The sequence below is a fragment of the Oreochromis aureus genome, linkage group 7 (genome assembly GCF_013358895.1).
Source record: "Oreochromis aureus strain Israel breed Guangdong linkage group 7, ZZ_aureus, whole genome shotgun sequence".
Classification (NCBI taxonomy): domain Eukaryota; kingdom Metazoa; phylum Chordata; class Actinopteri; order Cichliformes; family Cichlidae; genus Oreochromis; species Oreochromis aureus.
Window position 1 is genome coordinate 59,285,998 of NC_052948.1, and position 14,916 is coordinate 59,300,913.

General features: G+C 41.1%; 1 protein-coding gene across 1 annotated transcript; it reads right to left on the reverse strand.

Annotated features, from left to right (window-relative positions):
* Positions 1-1,816: 1,816 nt before the first annotated feature.
* Positions 1,817-14,408, reverse strand: uba2 (ubiquitin-like modifier activating enzyme 2). Its single transcript, XM_031734280.2, has 17 exons — positions 14,268-14,408; positions 11,529-11,612; positions 11,348-11,418; positions 11,183-11,247; positions 10,992-11,092; positions 10,651-10,772; positions 9,767-9,834; positions 9,486-9,607; positions 9,005-9,104; positions 8,376-8,527; positions 7,392-7,485; positions 7,166-7,278; positions 6,585-6,740; positions 5,794-5,890; positions 4,979-5,084; positions 4,732-4,874; positions 1,817-3,145 (listed from the first exon to the last, which is right to left on the reverse strand). The coding sequence occupies exons 1-17, from the start codon at positions 14,406-14,408 to the stop codon at positions 2,943-2,945; spliced, it is 1,938 nt and encodes a 645-aa protein (XP_031590140.1). The 3' UTR covers positions 1,817-2,942.
* Positions 14,409-14,916: the final 508 nt, after the last annotated feature.

Here is a 14,916-nt window from a genome sequence, read left to right on the forward strand (position 1 = left end):
ATATAGAATACTTGAACATTTTATTGACTTTATTTTCTGTCTCTTGAGTCATGGAGCAGTGAACCTTAATCTTCCTGTAGACACATAAATGTCCAATCTCTATTTGTTAGGCATAGTTTTCTTTAAAGTCTAGTTTAAAATAATTTATCCCTATCAACAAATCATACTATATAAACAACACATATTATTGTTTAGTATTTATTTTTTATCCTACATCTTTATATCCTTATCTTCATTTTCTACTGGAAACAGCGACATTTAATAATAATGCATTGGATTTATATAGCGCTTTTCAAGGCACCCAAAGCGCTTTACAATGCCATTATTCATTCATGCTCACATTCATACACTGGTGGAGGCAAGCTACGGTTGTAGCAACAGCTGCCCTGGGGCAGACTGACAGAGGCGAGGCTGCCATATCGCACCATCGGCCCCTCTGGCCAACACCAGTAGGCGGTAGGGTAAAGTGTCTTGCCCAAGGACAGAAAGGCCGGGGATCGAACCGGCGACCTTCCGGTTACAGGTGCGCTTCCCAACCCCCTGAGCCACGGTCGTCTTTGGGGGCGACCGTGGCTCAGGGGGGTCCAAACCCCAACAAGAGCCACAGCTAGAAACATCGACACATCGAGGTCTTCATAGAACAACATCTGTGGTCTTTCAGAGAGACATAACAGTCTTTGTCCCCCAAAACGTAGCGTGATTTGATCTAATCACGCTACGTTTTCTTAAACCTGTTTATAGTAAAGTCTAGTCTCTGTTTTGCATCACAGGAATTTGGCTCATGTATATCTCATTCCTTAAAGACACTGAGTACTTAGCACATATCCTGGAATAAGGGAAGGGTACAAAGCTACAGTCTCTTTATTTCATTTCTTTTATTCCAAATGCTAGTTTAATTTTTTTTTCATAATTCTTTGGGATGCTCCTCTTCAACACCCATACCCCATGGTCTAAATAGTAGTGGACCTATTGTGCTTTTCCAGATTTTCAGTCACATACATACTATTAGAATTATGGATCTCATATTACCACAGCCAAAGTTTGAGTTGATGATCACAATATGTGCCAGACATCCCTGTGAGCGTTTCCTTCACTTGGGCCTGTATGAAGCTATTGAGAGGTTATATCACTAATACAACCAACTCAGGCAACACGGTTATCATAGTTAACTACGATTCAATTCAACTGAATTTTATTTATATAGCACCAAATCACAAGTTGCCTCAAGGTGTTATACAAATGAAACTGAATTGAATTTTATTGCCCTAAAACTAAAAACTAGATGTAAAGAAGTACAACTAGATGTGAAAAATGCAAAGTAAAAACTGGACTTTTGAAAAATAAATAAATAAATAAATAAATGATGTTATCAACTTGGTAAACTAAAACAAAATAAAAAATATCCTTAATAAAGAAGAAATTTCCTCAGTTTTAGCATTTTTTAGTTTGGCAATGTTGTATCAAAGCTTGTCAGAGACTTTCATGGATGTGTTTATTGACACATGGCGAGCCAGCTGCTTTAAAAAGTTGTCTAAATCTTGCTTGTCATACAAACTCCATCTATCTGTTATCTTACACTTGTCCAGTTCAGGGAGTCCACTCCTGGTCTCAAAAAACTGGCCTCTCATTTCCTGAAATCCCTCCCGACATCTTCTGTGCTGTTGTGTTGGCTTATTGATATTTCTGAACCCTACACATATGAAGTGTTTAACCACAGAAAACCTCCTGGTCTGTTTCAGATATACTTTCCCCAATCAGGGTTTCCATTACCAGAAGGCAACAGATTCACATGGACACAAAGACCAGACAAAACAGGAAGCGTCTGCAATTTTTGAGTTTATTGTCTTCATCAAATTGGTCCAAAGGGCTCTCATAGCTTTTCAACAAGTCAGATCACAATAAAACATGAAATTATGGACACCAACACAGGGGTTAGACGGGAGAAGACAGCAGGTCACGAAGTGCCCGTGGCTCTCACGTTATTTAAGTGCAGGACACTGCTGCCAGACAACCCAGTTTAACCTCTGCAGCATCAAACAGGACAAACTGGTCAAACTGCTGCTCCGTTTTTTAACCGTTTCTAGACTTTGCTGCTCAAACAGAGCCAAGAAAAATAAAGAAACTGTAACATGTCTAACATTGAACTACTACTGCCTTTTGAAAGTGTACAGTTCAGTCATTGCCATTTCCCCAGGGAGGCGTGTTGGCTCGTCTCCGTGGCTGTTCGAGTAACTCGTTCTCTAAGAGCTGGACGCCTCACTGCGGTGAAGTGATGGAGGGCATGTTTACCTTCTTGGAGCCTAAACATATCAGTTCTAGAAAAGAGGTAGCTAACAAACACCCCTTGGCACAAATTCGCCATTAGTGCCTCTGTGCTTTACTGACCCGCTGACAGACGCCAACAGCACCTACAGGCCAGCCCCCGTCCACCCCCACCCAGACTGATTCAACACAACCTGCCCCCCCAAACCCCTCTGTCCCCATCTTCACAAAAACTGAGATCAATATTAGAACCCAAGAAAATGTTTTGGTTTTTTAAATCTTATTCCTTTGAAACTTGACATCAAAGCACAAAAACACCCTGACTTGTGTAGCATGAGAAATACAGTACGTTTATAAAAAAATACAAAAAAATGCACTTTTTGTTTATTTAACCAACAAGATAAGCAGAAGTGACATAACAGGAAGTCTATGTATTTTTTTTTCCTCAAAACTTTTTGTTTTTGTAGGATATATTGTAGGATCTATTTACAGCATCATGTCAGAGAGTGGAGGGAGTACGAAAGCACAAACACATTTGAGGGGAAAACTGTTGAAAGAGAAGCCCGGGTTGTAAACGGTTCTTCATGAAGGAGGTGTTCTATTTAAACCTACTGTCTGTCTCGAGTCAAAATGACGAGCAGTTAAAGAGTTTGCAGTCCCTCAGGAGAAGGGGAGGGGAGTTAGTCCAGAGCGATTATGTCATCGTCGTCATTGTTGTCGGCTGCCGATTGATCTGTCCGTGGGCGCTTGGTGGAGGTCTCGCCAGTTTCTGCGTCTGAGTGCTTCCTCTTCGTACCACTGGTTGCTGCTGCTGCTGAGCTGGAAGCTGCCCCATCCTCCTCATCAGAGTCGACTATCATGATGTCGTCATCCTCTGAGGGAGCTGAGATCGAAGAGGAAAAAAAGATACAGGTTTATTTGCACAACAGAGAACAAACTGAAAACAAACAACAATTGCCCTTTTAGACTGTAGTGTTCAAAAACAAGATAAATGCAATCAGTTCAGATTGATGATGAGTCAAAGATAACTGCTTTCACATGCCAACACGTAACCCAGGTTCACAAGCTTTTTCTGACCAAAAGGTGTGTGACTGTTAACCATTTTTATTTTTAAAAAATGAGCAGTTCATTTTGGTTGTTCAGCTACAATATGTCCACTTATCTTCACTAATTACTGCAGTGGTCACCTAAGGTCTGGAGCAGGACACAGCTCTCACATTATGCAATGTTGGAGGTGGATAGTGCTCCAATAGGGCCTGGAACGCCCCAAAAAGTATTGAAACAAAAAAAAAATTTAACTTTCCTTTTGGTGGAGCTGATGAGAGGGACACTTCAGTGTTCATTTTTATTCATAATGTAATTATAGAATCTGTGTGCTGTTTGATTATTTTAAAGTAAAACTAATCCATCACATATTTACAGTAAGGTAGTGACACTGACACTTGGTTGGTCTTTTTTCCATATTTTTAAAAATATGTATATGTATCATAATTTAAAGTCATGTTAGTAATTTACATAAAACTGATTAAGTTGTACATCCCACACATACTATAACCCATTCAGATCATTTAATAGATTGCATGGTTCCTTAAAGGCTGACTGTAGATTCTGTCTTTAAACATCTAACATGTAGGTTTAGCTGTTTTCTTTCCTGGAAACTTTGAGGTGTCATCAAGACCACTGCAAGAAAAACCCTCCACAACTACCAGTTTATTAAGGACTGACCTGTCGGCTTGAGGCTCAATGTCTGATGCAGAACTAAGTCTCTTGTAACTGCTTGTGTCAAAGTACATGTATATATAATTACAAAAGAACAGCAGAAATTTAACCTGAATGTGAGGTGAGCCTTTAGAGCACAAAAATAGCGTTCATGTAGGCAAAGATGTGCTCTGGACGAAGAAACTCAAGAGTTGTTTGGCCATCACAGTGATAGGCATGCTGAATTCATGTTTTCAGGAAAACACCCTCATGCCAACTGTGAGTCATGGTGGTGGAAATGTTACTGTTTGGGGTTGCTTAGCAGCCTCGCTGTGAGACAAACACCCAGAAGTCAATGGACCACCAAGGGTCGACTCAAAAAGAGGAAACCAAAGCTTATGCAATGACTTAGTTCAAGCCAAGAATCTCATCAAAATGTAGAAAAGCATACAGATGATGGCGCACAGGAAAACCCTGAAAGATCCTCAAACTGAAGTAATTTTGAATAAACTGGTCAAAATTCCCACCTTCAGATTCCGAGTTTCCTTCAAAGAACTTTTGGCTTCTCCAAATGTCGCACTATTAATATTTGTCTTGATTTGGACTGAAATATTTCTGAAATCTGTATCTGTAGGCTTTTCTGTAGGAGGATAAACATACTGAAAAAGTCCACAGCACTTCCAGAGGGCGTCACTTTATTAGCATTTTTACAATACTGTATGTTAACGCCTCCAGTCATGGCATTAGCATCGTGACCACTACAATGCTAACCTTTAGAGGATGTTGACGGCTGGGCGGAGTCCTTGTTGCCGTTGGTGATGCTGTTAACCTCTTCTTGGTTAGTCTGAGGGGGTGGAGCCTTATCCGGGGCTTCACCTACTACTTCGAATTCCACATCCCGCTCCAGGTCCTCACTGCCAATAAGGAGAGATGCACACACTTTTCAGCTTTGGTCCCTTAGAGAGACTGACCCTAAACTGTGAATTTCATTCATGCGTTCATGCACACAGGTACATACACGTGCAGGACATTAATGAGGAGTGTGTAGTCTTGGAGGAAGTCGTCAGCTTGGAGCCGGCTGCCGTTACGGATCCCAAAATCAGAAAGAAATTTGCTGTTGTTGGCTGTGAAGAGAAAGAACAAGTATAAATGTAAGGAGAATGCATTCCTGAACCTATAAAGACAGTAAATAACACAATTTCATAATTTAACTACCAACTTGTTAATGAAATTAACAAGTTGTTATCCAGAAGCTACTATATTCAAACAGTAGCTTCTGGATAACACTGTTTGTGGCAGTCAGAAGAGACTAATTTTAATGTTAGAGGGTAGCTTGTTAATGAAATTAACAAGTTACTATAAAACTATTAAAAAGTTATTATACTCTTTTCAAACACTGTATCAGTTTTATCATTAAAGCGGTTACAAATTGCCTACTAACTGAGATGTTTCTGTTTTTGCCCTGGAATGACGTTTACCTACAGACATCCTGACAAATGCTATTAGAGCGCCCTCCTCTGTCCATATGGACACTTTCCACTTACACTAAATGAAAAATAACTGCCATCTGTATCTCTATAGGTAGATATTCTCTTTAGCATACCTTTTTTTGTATTTCTGTCTTAAATGATCTTACTCTTGCCTGTTCCTCTTCTTTTGTTCTGGCCATCCAGTCTTTGCTTTTTACCATCTGTCTCTAGATCTCCTCTGAGATGTGATTACAACCATCACTTTCATCTTTTCTCCTCTGTCTTGCCTTTTCATCTACCCTCTAAAAGCCCGCGGGCTTAAAGTGACAAAGTTTTACATCGCCCCCGCCCCCTTCTTCCTTACCTTCCGTCTCTCCTTCCTCTGAGGAAATGAGGATGGTTCCCTTTCCATCTTCTATCTGAACATCTGGAGCCACCATACCAAACCTCTCCTTCACAATCTGCACAGAAAGACGAGGAACACAAAGTAATAAGTAAAAAAGTAAAACGACATCCAGTCATGAAAAAAACAAAAGACATTTTTGTGACACTTTACAATCCCATGTAAAACTAAATACATCCTTACTGCTTTCATAGGAATTAGAGTATAGTAGCAGCCAGGCGCTGATAATCATATGCACTTAATTGATTATTGACAGCAGTGTTTACTGAGCAGTAATACCTTCTTACTACCACATATATGAGCTTCAGTTCAGGAATAAAAATTTGAGTCTCGCCCAACAGTTGATCGTTTTAAGATATCACAAAGAGATGTCATATTCCATATGTCACATTTCTATGGGCCACTGAATTACAATGGAGGCAGTGAATTAAGGTTCTGGAGCTCTTTAGTTAGAGGCTTTTTCCCCATTACCTACAAATGCACTTAACCTGTTAGATGTAACTGAACTGACTCTAATCAGATTTCTGGGACCAAAAACTTTAAGCACCAGGAAAGATTCATCAGTGGGACAAGGTGTAATCTGTCACGGCAAGATTTTACGATTCTACAAAAGCATAAACTGACACAGTCGATACTGGAAACTGGTGCAGTCTGAACAAGGGAAAGGAAAGGTGTCTGACAGGATAAGCAATGCTCTGGAATGTTATCAATTAATGACATCTTCTTCGATACTGGACGTGCAGTAACATTACCTTGTCTTGCAGAGTGAGCACCATGGTTTTGTGCACGTTGAGTTTGACCGTGACTTCAGGTTTGCTGGCGCAGACGTAACAGTTAGCGCTGGGCGGGTCTAGCACGCAGGGAACCAGCAGCTTCTTCCTGAGATTGGGGCACTTGTTCAGGAAGATCTGATGCAAGAAAAAATAAGATGGACATAAAAAGAGGCTTACTATAGGAGCCGTGCTCTAGTTATGACAAACTCTGGTGTAGTGGCTCTTAACACAAAAAACTAGGCTGCTCTTTGTCGCTTGTGTATGAAAGTTGCACAGGACAATAACAAAAATATGCAGGCATAAAGTCACAACAAATATTCAACAATTTTTTCAACATTACACTTAAATATGCTCCCCATTCTAGGCTACTTTAGCAAATCACACCTTTTAGGAGGGTGAACATACTGGTCTATTACCACCTGTGGGTTGGACAAAATGCTAAAAGACATTTCCATCCAAGAGTGTGCAATAGATTTGGCATCTAAAGCTAAAGGCAGTGCGTACACAAGTGTCAAGAGTCATATATGATCCACTGCTAAAAAACATAACAGCTAACTGACCGTGCGACAGGATTCCAGTTCCCCAGATAAAATCTTGAGCCCCTCCAGCACGATGAGTCCAGCGATAACAGCATTGGTTGTGGCAATAGCTGGGATGATGTTACCTGCCATTGCTGAAGAGAAATTTACAAACACATTTAAATTTTTGGTACTGATTTGTGAATAAAAACTCTGACATGACTGTTTTGTAGCACAAAGGAAGCTCCTTCCTTTGTGCGTGACTTACACTTGACATCAAAGCGACTTTTCATGCTCATGCTGAAGATGTGCATACGCAGGTTGGCTGCTGCAGTAACAAAGTCCATGGCTGGAGGGTCATCCTGACAGGAAGAGGAGAGGGAGGCAGGTATTCATTATCAGTGTGCAACATTTCATTACATCTGCAGCAACTTTCTACTGGAGCACAGTCAGCTGCTTAAAGTAAATCGTATCTGCTGGCTGTCAGTTTGCAAAGCTATTCAGATGAATGTACAAAGTACAATTACTGTACTAACATACCGAATGAAACCTGCCCAGCAAGTGAAGCTCAGCAGCCAGGGATGACTATTAGAATGTGTACTTATTATGGCAGCCAGCAGAGGGCAGCACTACACTCACAACGCATACTCCACTGAGTGAATGGGCTGTTTTATGTCCAACAATTTTCACTCATTGTCTAAATACGTCTTTACTGTTTCTGCAATACAGTCATACTTTGTCATTTATTTAAAACACTGGCTACATGGTATGTTTGAGCATTTCAAAAAAAACATTACACTCAATTATCCTCATAGGTCCTGTTAAGCTCATTTCCAAGGCCGTACTTTTGGACTCTAGAGTAGCTTTGCATGAATAATCATCTACTTCATTGACTAAAACAAACAATTTTATCTCCTTTTCCTTCAAGCCAACCTACTTCTGACTGGCTCACACTACACAAAAATAGATTTGAACAGTAGGTTTGTTAGGCTTTTGTGTGCACTGCCAGAACTGTGTTCCTGGGATTAGGGATAGTCACTCTCATTGACATGACACGGAGCTAAGAGTAGAAAAAAAACAGACTGAGTATCCAGAGCAGTCTGACCTCATTTTCAAAGCTTTGGGCATGTTTCATACAAGCATCCAACATTTTTATAAGGAAAAATTAAGTGAAAAACTAATTAATTAATTAATTAATTAATTAATTAACTAACTAACTAACTAATAATTCACAAGAACGTCTTGTCTTTACCTTATCCCAGACCAGCTCAGCACCCTCACCCTTTTCCTGCAGCTGTGAGCGGAGCGTCTCCACGCTGTGCTGGAACAGCTGGCAGTAACCCCAAACATCCAGAACCTGCTGGTCCTTCAGACCTGAAGCTGGAGTCCCCTCCTTAGGACACTCTAAAGCCAAGAGAAACGCACACAATATTGCGATTAATGAAGCCTTTAAAGCAGCGACCCTTTTTATAATTAATATAAATCTGACATCTCGCAGTTATTTTCCTTGTGTAAGCGAACTGTAAACATGAGTAAATTCCTCCACAGGCTACACGCTGTGCAAACAGCTGTTCTTTATTACATGTGTCATGTGCTTTTGTTATGTTTGTGAGGACACAAAGAATATTTGTTTCATTTAAACTTACAGCTAATGTGCAGCTCAGTATCTTCCCAACAAAAAGAAGCTGGACATGTTCGGTAGTAAAACTTTTACACAAGTAATAAACTCACAATTTAAAATATTTGGAGTTCTTTTCTGTGTCTTCCTGACTCAAACAAAGTTGAAATATGGCCCCTAAACACACATGCACAGGCACAGGTAATGCCAGGTGATGCTGAAAGCCTGGATGGGGTTAAGCTCTGCGTGCATAGAGGACATACCACTGTTCTCTAGCTGGTGCCAGTCCAGAGGTGTAGGAGCTTTCCTCTTCTTCCATAACTTGTCCATGGTCAGAAGGTACATGATATCATCTTTGAACAGCTGGAAAAAAAAAAGTAGCAATCATAAACTACTCCTCTATGTCTGTGGTGATGCTATGCTAAATGACTAAACTCTGGTATTCCCAACATTTTCTGCAGCCCACATAAGGACAGAATGATCGCTTCCTCAACAGTTGTGTTCCTGACGACTAATCTGCTAGTTGCTTAAATGAGAGGGAAAAAAAACTAGAAAATTTAACTAGTCTAAAGGAAAACAAACAAATGTTTGCCAAACAAACTGTGTACTTCAGGTGTTATATGAAACCATTAATTCTTTTCCTCATTAATCTAACGTTTTAAATACGTTGAATAGCAAGGGCAACCACAAGTCTACTCAACATCTCGTGCGCATCCCATTTATACTCTCTTGCTTATTTATTACCTTGTTGAAGAGTTTGACGGGATCGTATCCGGTGGATCGAGCCCATTCCTTGGTGGAGACGCGCTTGATGTCCCCATCCTTATCTGAAGCAGTGGCACGAGCTGCCGTCTCTTCAGGATTCCCTTTTAACAGAATTCACAGCTTTTACACAGCAATTAATTTTAACCTCATCCTGCTGAGTGACCCAACAATCAAAAAGTATCCCCACAAAAACCAAAACAGGGAATTCAAAACTGAACTTATTGTGAATCCACATTAATGCCACCCTCTCTCTCACTTACATGCAGCCTCTGGGTCCGCTGTGTCCGGTGACACCTCTTGATCTGCATCTTCTTCTCCAAACAGTTGACTATAGTGGCAACATACACACAACAGAAGATGACATCATCACACAGCCTAGTATCCTCTAATGATTCTGAAAGATCATCTGATGGTTTAGAAATGGTCATATCTAGACTAGTGATTAACAACTGACAAGGTCCCATCTAATCATAAGACCTCATAGCACCAAGTCACTCCAACAGTGCACTTTGTTCTCAGACTGCTGATTTACTTTTGGTCCCTCAGATATTTGTGTGGGAGGCAGAGCCTTCAGCTTTCTGTCTCCATCCCCTTGCTCCCAGATGGTCACAGCAGAAGGCTGCCCCTCCTTGAGCCTGATTCCACTGGAGGATACTTCCTGTTAAAATTTAGTTTTTCCTTCACACTGTTGCCAGCTGCTTGCTTATAGTGGGTCGTCCGATTATTGGGTTTTCTTTGTATTATTGTAGGCTCTTTATCTTACAGTATAAAGCACCTTATGGGCGACTGTTGTTGTGATTTGGTGCTATATAAATGAAACTGAATTTAATCATTTTCAAACACGTGCATGAACAGTTTAATCGAGATCATTCTCTACTTTACATCCAATCATAACTGGAAAAAAGAAGATAAAACCATGTGCGTCAAAAACTGCATGCAGAAAGTGATCAGATCATGCAGAAAATATTTAGGGGTAGTGAGGCACAGTGAGATCACGTTTCATGATGTGTTTTTCACCTAACCTGTCGACTTCCTGCAAGATCAAGCCTGACAAAAGCCACTAATATTTGCTAAACTAATACGCAGAGTGCAATCAAATGTAACTTGAAGCCGAAGAACGCAGGTATAAAAGAACAAGCCTTACTTGAAGAGATATTTGGCCCAGACGATGCAGTGAATGGGCTCAGATGGCGTGTTTCTTATGGTGCATCCTGGGAAGGTTTTCTGTGCTGGTTTTGGCTGGCACTCGTAGCACTCTGTCATTCCCTGGGTAAGGAGAAGCAGAGAAGACACATGTTCACCGCCCTCCTTATGCTTTGCTCAAAAATCTGCAGCCCATATCAAAATCAAGGCCCTTCATGAATTTTAGTCTGGCCCCCCATTTCCCTTTGGGTTCTTGGCTACCTTACACACAATGTAAAAAAGAGCTGAAAGACATACAGTCATTTTGTTGGTTCTCTGTGTTGAAAAATATCGGTGTGCTACCTTCTTAATGACCGTGACTTGTCCCAGGTATCCAGCAGTGCCACTCTCTATCAGAGGGATATCAGCTGCCAAACACATCCTGTTGACATGGTTACGGGCAGCTGGAGAGGGAACACATGGTTTTATTTAGCTAATTTGAAAGCGTTAGCAGTAAAAGAAGATATTTCTGTATTCCTGTAAGGTGAGGGTACCTCTGTTATCCAGGGCGTTCATCACAAGCATGAATTTTCTGAAGAACTCCACATTGTAATCAGGGCTGTTAAGGAAAAAACAAACCATGATCAGTCCCATATCAGTACATTCTTGAAGGCGCGAACCTCAGACTGACCAAACTGTGAAAAAGAAAAGAAACTTACTTCATGATGCTGTCGTGGTACGCGGTGATGTTGGCACTGGGGCAGAACTGCAAGGCGCTCTCTTTGGCCACCTACAAGACAACAAGAGTAAGGGACAGATGTATAAAGTGCATACAGGACGTTTAAAATAGCAGCTCAGACAGAACTCTGCTGCCTGCAGGACCAGAGGTGAGTTACATACCTGTGCTTTAGACTTGCCTACATGCTTCTTCTGAAAGAGGAACTGACGGTTCAGGTTGCTGACATCAATTGTGTCCAAGTCAATCTGCCAAAATCAACAGGGTTGTAAAGTCAGTCGAGTCCAATCCAACAATCAAACACTTTTCTATTTGTTTGAACGAAAATGCCTGCTAGGTCACAACAAACAGGGACGAGTCAGTGCGACGATCAGAGGACTGCACAAGCATTTTAAACACTAAGAGAAACAAGTAATTCTCTGCTGAATGTCTGTCTTTTCATATAACTATTTTCCTGCATTTTGATTGTTTTAGATTTCCATTCATTTGTTTTGTATGTGCTGCGTTTGGATACAAAGTTAGAGAAGCAAGACTGAGATAGTTTGGACGTATGCAGGGGATAGATAGATATGGATATATTGGACAAAGGATGCTGAATATTGAGCTGCCAGGCAGGTGAGAGGAAGAGGAAGACTGCAGAGGTTCTGCACAAGGTTGGTGTGAGAGAAGAGGATGATAGGGAGAGGGTGAGAGAGTGTGCTGTGTGTGTATAGCACTGCTGCCAATTCAGTCGGTGACAAATAAAAGTTTCACAATGTTATCTCAATTCTAGCCAAGAGATTAATTGAATTATTTAAATAGTAGCTGGTTAACTACTACAGGATTACAGGCACAAGCAGCATAAAAACTTCACACAGGGTGTTTGCAGGTACCACTGAGATGATGACAGTAAAGTAAAAGATAACCAGAAGTTATCTTTTTAAGAGGGAGAGGCTGTAGTAGTCTTAACTAATGAAGTCTGTGCCAGATAACAAAAAAATGAAACTGTTTATGTGAAGAGCAAGGACAGAAAGGATGGATTCTACTTTCATAAATAAAATACTGCAGCGCCGGTTATGTTGGCTGCAGACATTAAAAGCACTCAGTCTCATGTTTGACTCTGGGAGACTGATACCAGCAGATAAGAGAGAAGGCGAGCACAGGCTCAAACAATGTCATCCAGAGTTTCCTGAGACAAACTAGACACTCCTGGCTTTTCTAGTTTACCATGTCAATGTCATTCTCAAATGTCCCCCAAATACAGGACTCCACACTCAAGAGACGGGTAAGCAAACCTGAAATCAATCTGCAGGTTCTTATTTGGTTGTATCAATTATAATGTTACCAAAAATATAATAATTAAATAAAAAAATACAATAGTGTAACCAGTGCAAACTGCTTCTAACAAGAACAGAATAAGGAGTGGGAGCAAACTTGAGACATCAGTCCAGAAGCCTCACAGGTCCTCAATGGTGACAAAGTTCAAGGCAGACCTTGTCACTGTGAAAAGGAAATGTCTGCGTTCCCACCACATTTACCCAGCTTCCTGAAAAGAAAGGCACTTGCCGAGGTCATGGAGGACTCTCAAAACACCGAAACCTACTTTTGGGTACTCTCTTATTCACAAAGGGTTGCCACAGTGGGTCAATCCACATTGTTTGATCAGATCTATCGCTTGTCAGGCAAATGTGTAAACTACTATTCTATGGACAGTGACAAAAGAAACAGAGGTCAGAGGGTGCCCTGACACAGACAAGATCTGTAATAGGCACAGTAATGCAGTAGTTAGAAATGTCCCCTCACAGCATGCAGGCTTCTGGCTGAGGTGACTGTGTTAAGTTTGCATGCTCTTCCTGTTTACTCTGGCTTCACAGTGAAAAGATATGCACATTATGTTAATTTATTATTCTAAACTGCCCATTGATTTGAGGTTGGTAAAGAGTTTTAAGTGTATAGATTATGATGCCCAAAGAATGCATGGTTAAGTGCCCTAAGTGTTAATTAATAACAACTTGATAATATAATAACTACGAGTCAATTAATATGAGATCCTTAATTGGTAGTTGATATAGAAGTAAGCTCTAATTGTTATACATAATGATATAATAAATCCCAACAGTTCCAAAGTGCTCTTGCCATTTCCATTTTCAGTAACACATATTTATTAAATCAATGTGGCGGTTGTGTTTTCACATCTTAGGTACAACAGTGTGATGACGATACAGCTTGGTGTTTTTCTCCTACCAGTGTTGTGAAATTTAAAGCCTCTATTTATTAATGTCAGATAGGCCATTTCTGCATTTTGCAGTTCAAAACTTGGTACAGACACTTTTGAAGGGGGTCCTTTGCCCTAAACCACAGAGTACGTAAGGGAGAATTTAATGCACAATTTAACAGCACTTTTTGAGCACCCATGAACTACTCACGCTCAGCTCCCAACCAGCACACACATACATTCTATGAATAAATGAATAAAGAAACTGAGCGTTCTGCGTTGATAGATACAGTGATGATGGTTTTTTTTTTTCCTATAATACACCCTCCATGGCTAAGCACGGAGATGTCCAAGCACCTCCATGGTAGCACACAGCCAGCGGTGCCCTTACAAAGAAGTTGACTGGCTAACTTAGCAGTGATAATGGCGCCAAACATCCCGGCAACATCGCTACGATCTCGTTCGACTTTTTTCCACCCTCACAGATAGATATCCTTGCCGGTCCACTTGACCCTGTCCACGCGGTGTTAACAAACCACCAGCGAGATAGTAATACAGCTCATCTTTGAATGCCACGTCTCAGGAATTAGCCTGAGCCCACACGTCTCCTCTTGACACCCTCATTGCAGCACAAAGAACCAGTTAGCATGCTAGCCGGCTAGCTACCAAAGACACAGCCACACAAACAAACAGCGTGAACGGGACGGACCACTTCGATGTTTTTGAAGCCGGTGAGTACAAGGTTCTTCAGCAGCTCGCAGCCGATCCCTCCTGCTCCCACTACCAGGATCTTGCAGGTGGAGATGGAATCAGCCAGCTCTTTTCGGAGGGAACCCACCAGTTGGACCATGTTGATGGCTAAAGACAGAACCTGCAGCTCCCGGAGGCTAGCGGTTAGCTTCTTCTTCTACACAACCCAAGACCCACCCACTTCCGGGTCACACACTTTTTCTTTTGTGAGAAAAAGTAGTAGTGTGTCATTTTAGCGCCCTCTTCCAAACGCCACTAGTATTTACGATATATAAGATAAAGCTTGGTTTGCAATTCCAGGCCTCAAGAGCCGGTGTCCTGCAGGTTTTAGATGTGTCCTTGATCCAACACAGTTGATTTAAATGGCTAAATTACCTCCTTAACATGTCTTGAAGTTCTGCAGAGGCCTGGTAATGAACTACCAGGCCTCTGGAGACCCAGAGGCCTGGTAGTTCCAGGGTGATATCTAAAACCTGCAGGATATCAGCCCTTGAGGCCTGGAGTTGCCCATCCCTATTATATAAGATATATATAAGATAAAGCTCCTTGAATAGCATTGTCTAAATCTAATTTCTTGTCATTTCATTATTATTTATACTTAACAGCAA

Bases quoted from the DNA above. Each gene is read 5' to 3' on its own strand.
- uba2 (XM_031734280.2), bottom strand. From the start codon at position 14,408: ATGGTCCAACTGGTGGGTTCCCTCCGAAAAGAGCTGGCTGATTCCATC. The intron at 11,419-11,528 runs GTATGTAACTCA...GTTGTCTTGTAG, and splicing joins TAGGCAAGTCTAAAGCACAG to GTGGCCAAAGAGAGCGCCTT. The intron at 6,741-7,165 runs GTCAGTTAGCTG...TTCTTGCATCAG, and splicing joins AACTGGAATCCTGTCGCACG to ATCTTCCTGAACAAGTGCCC.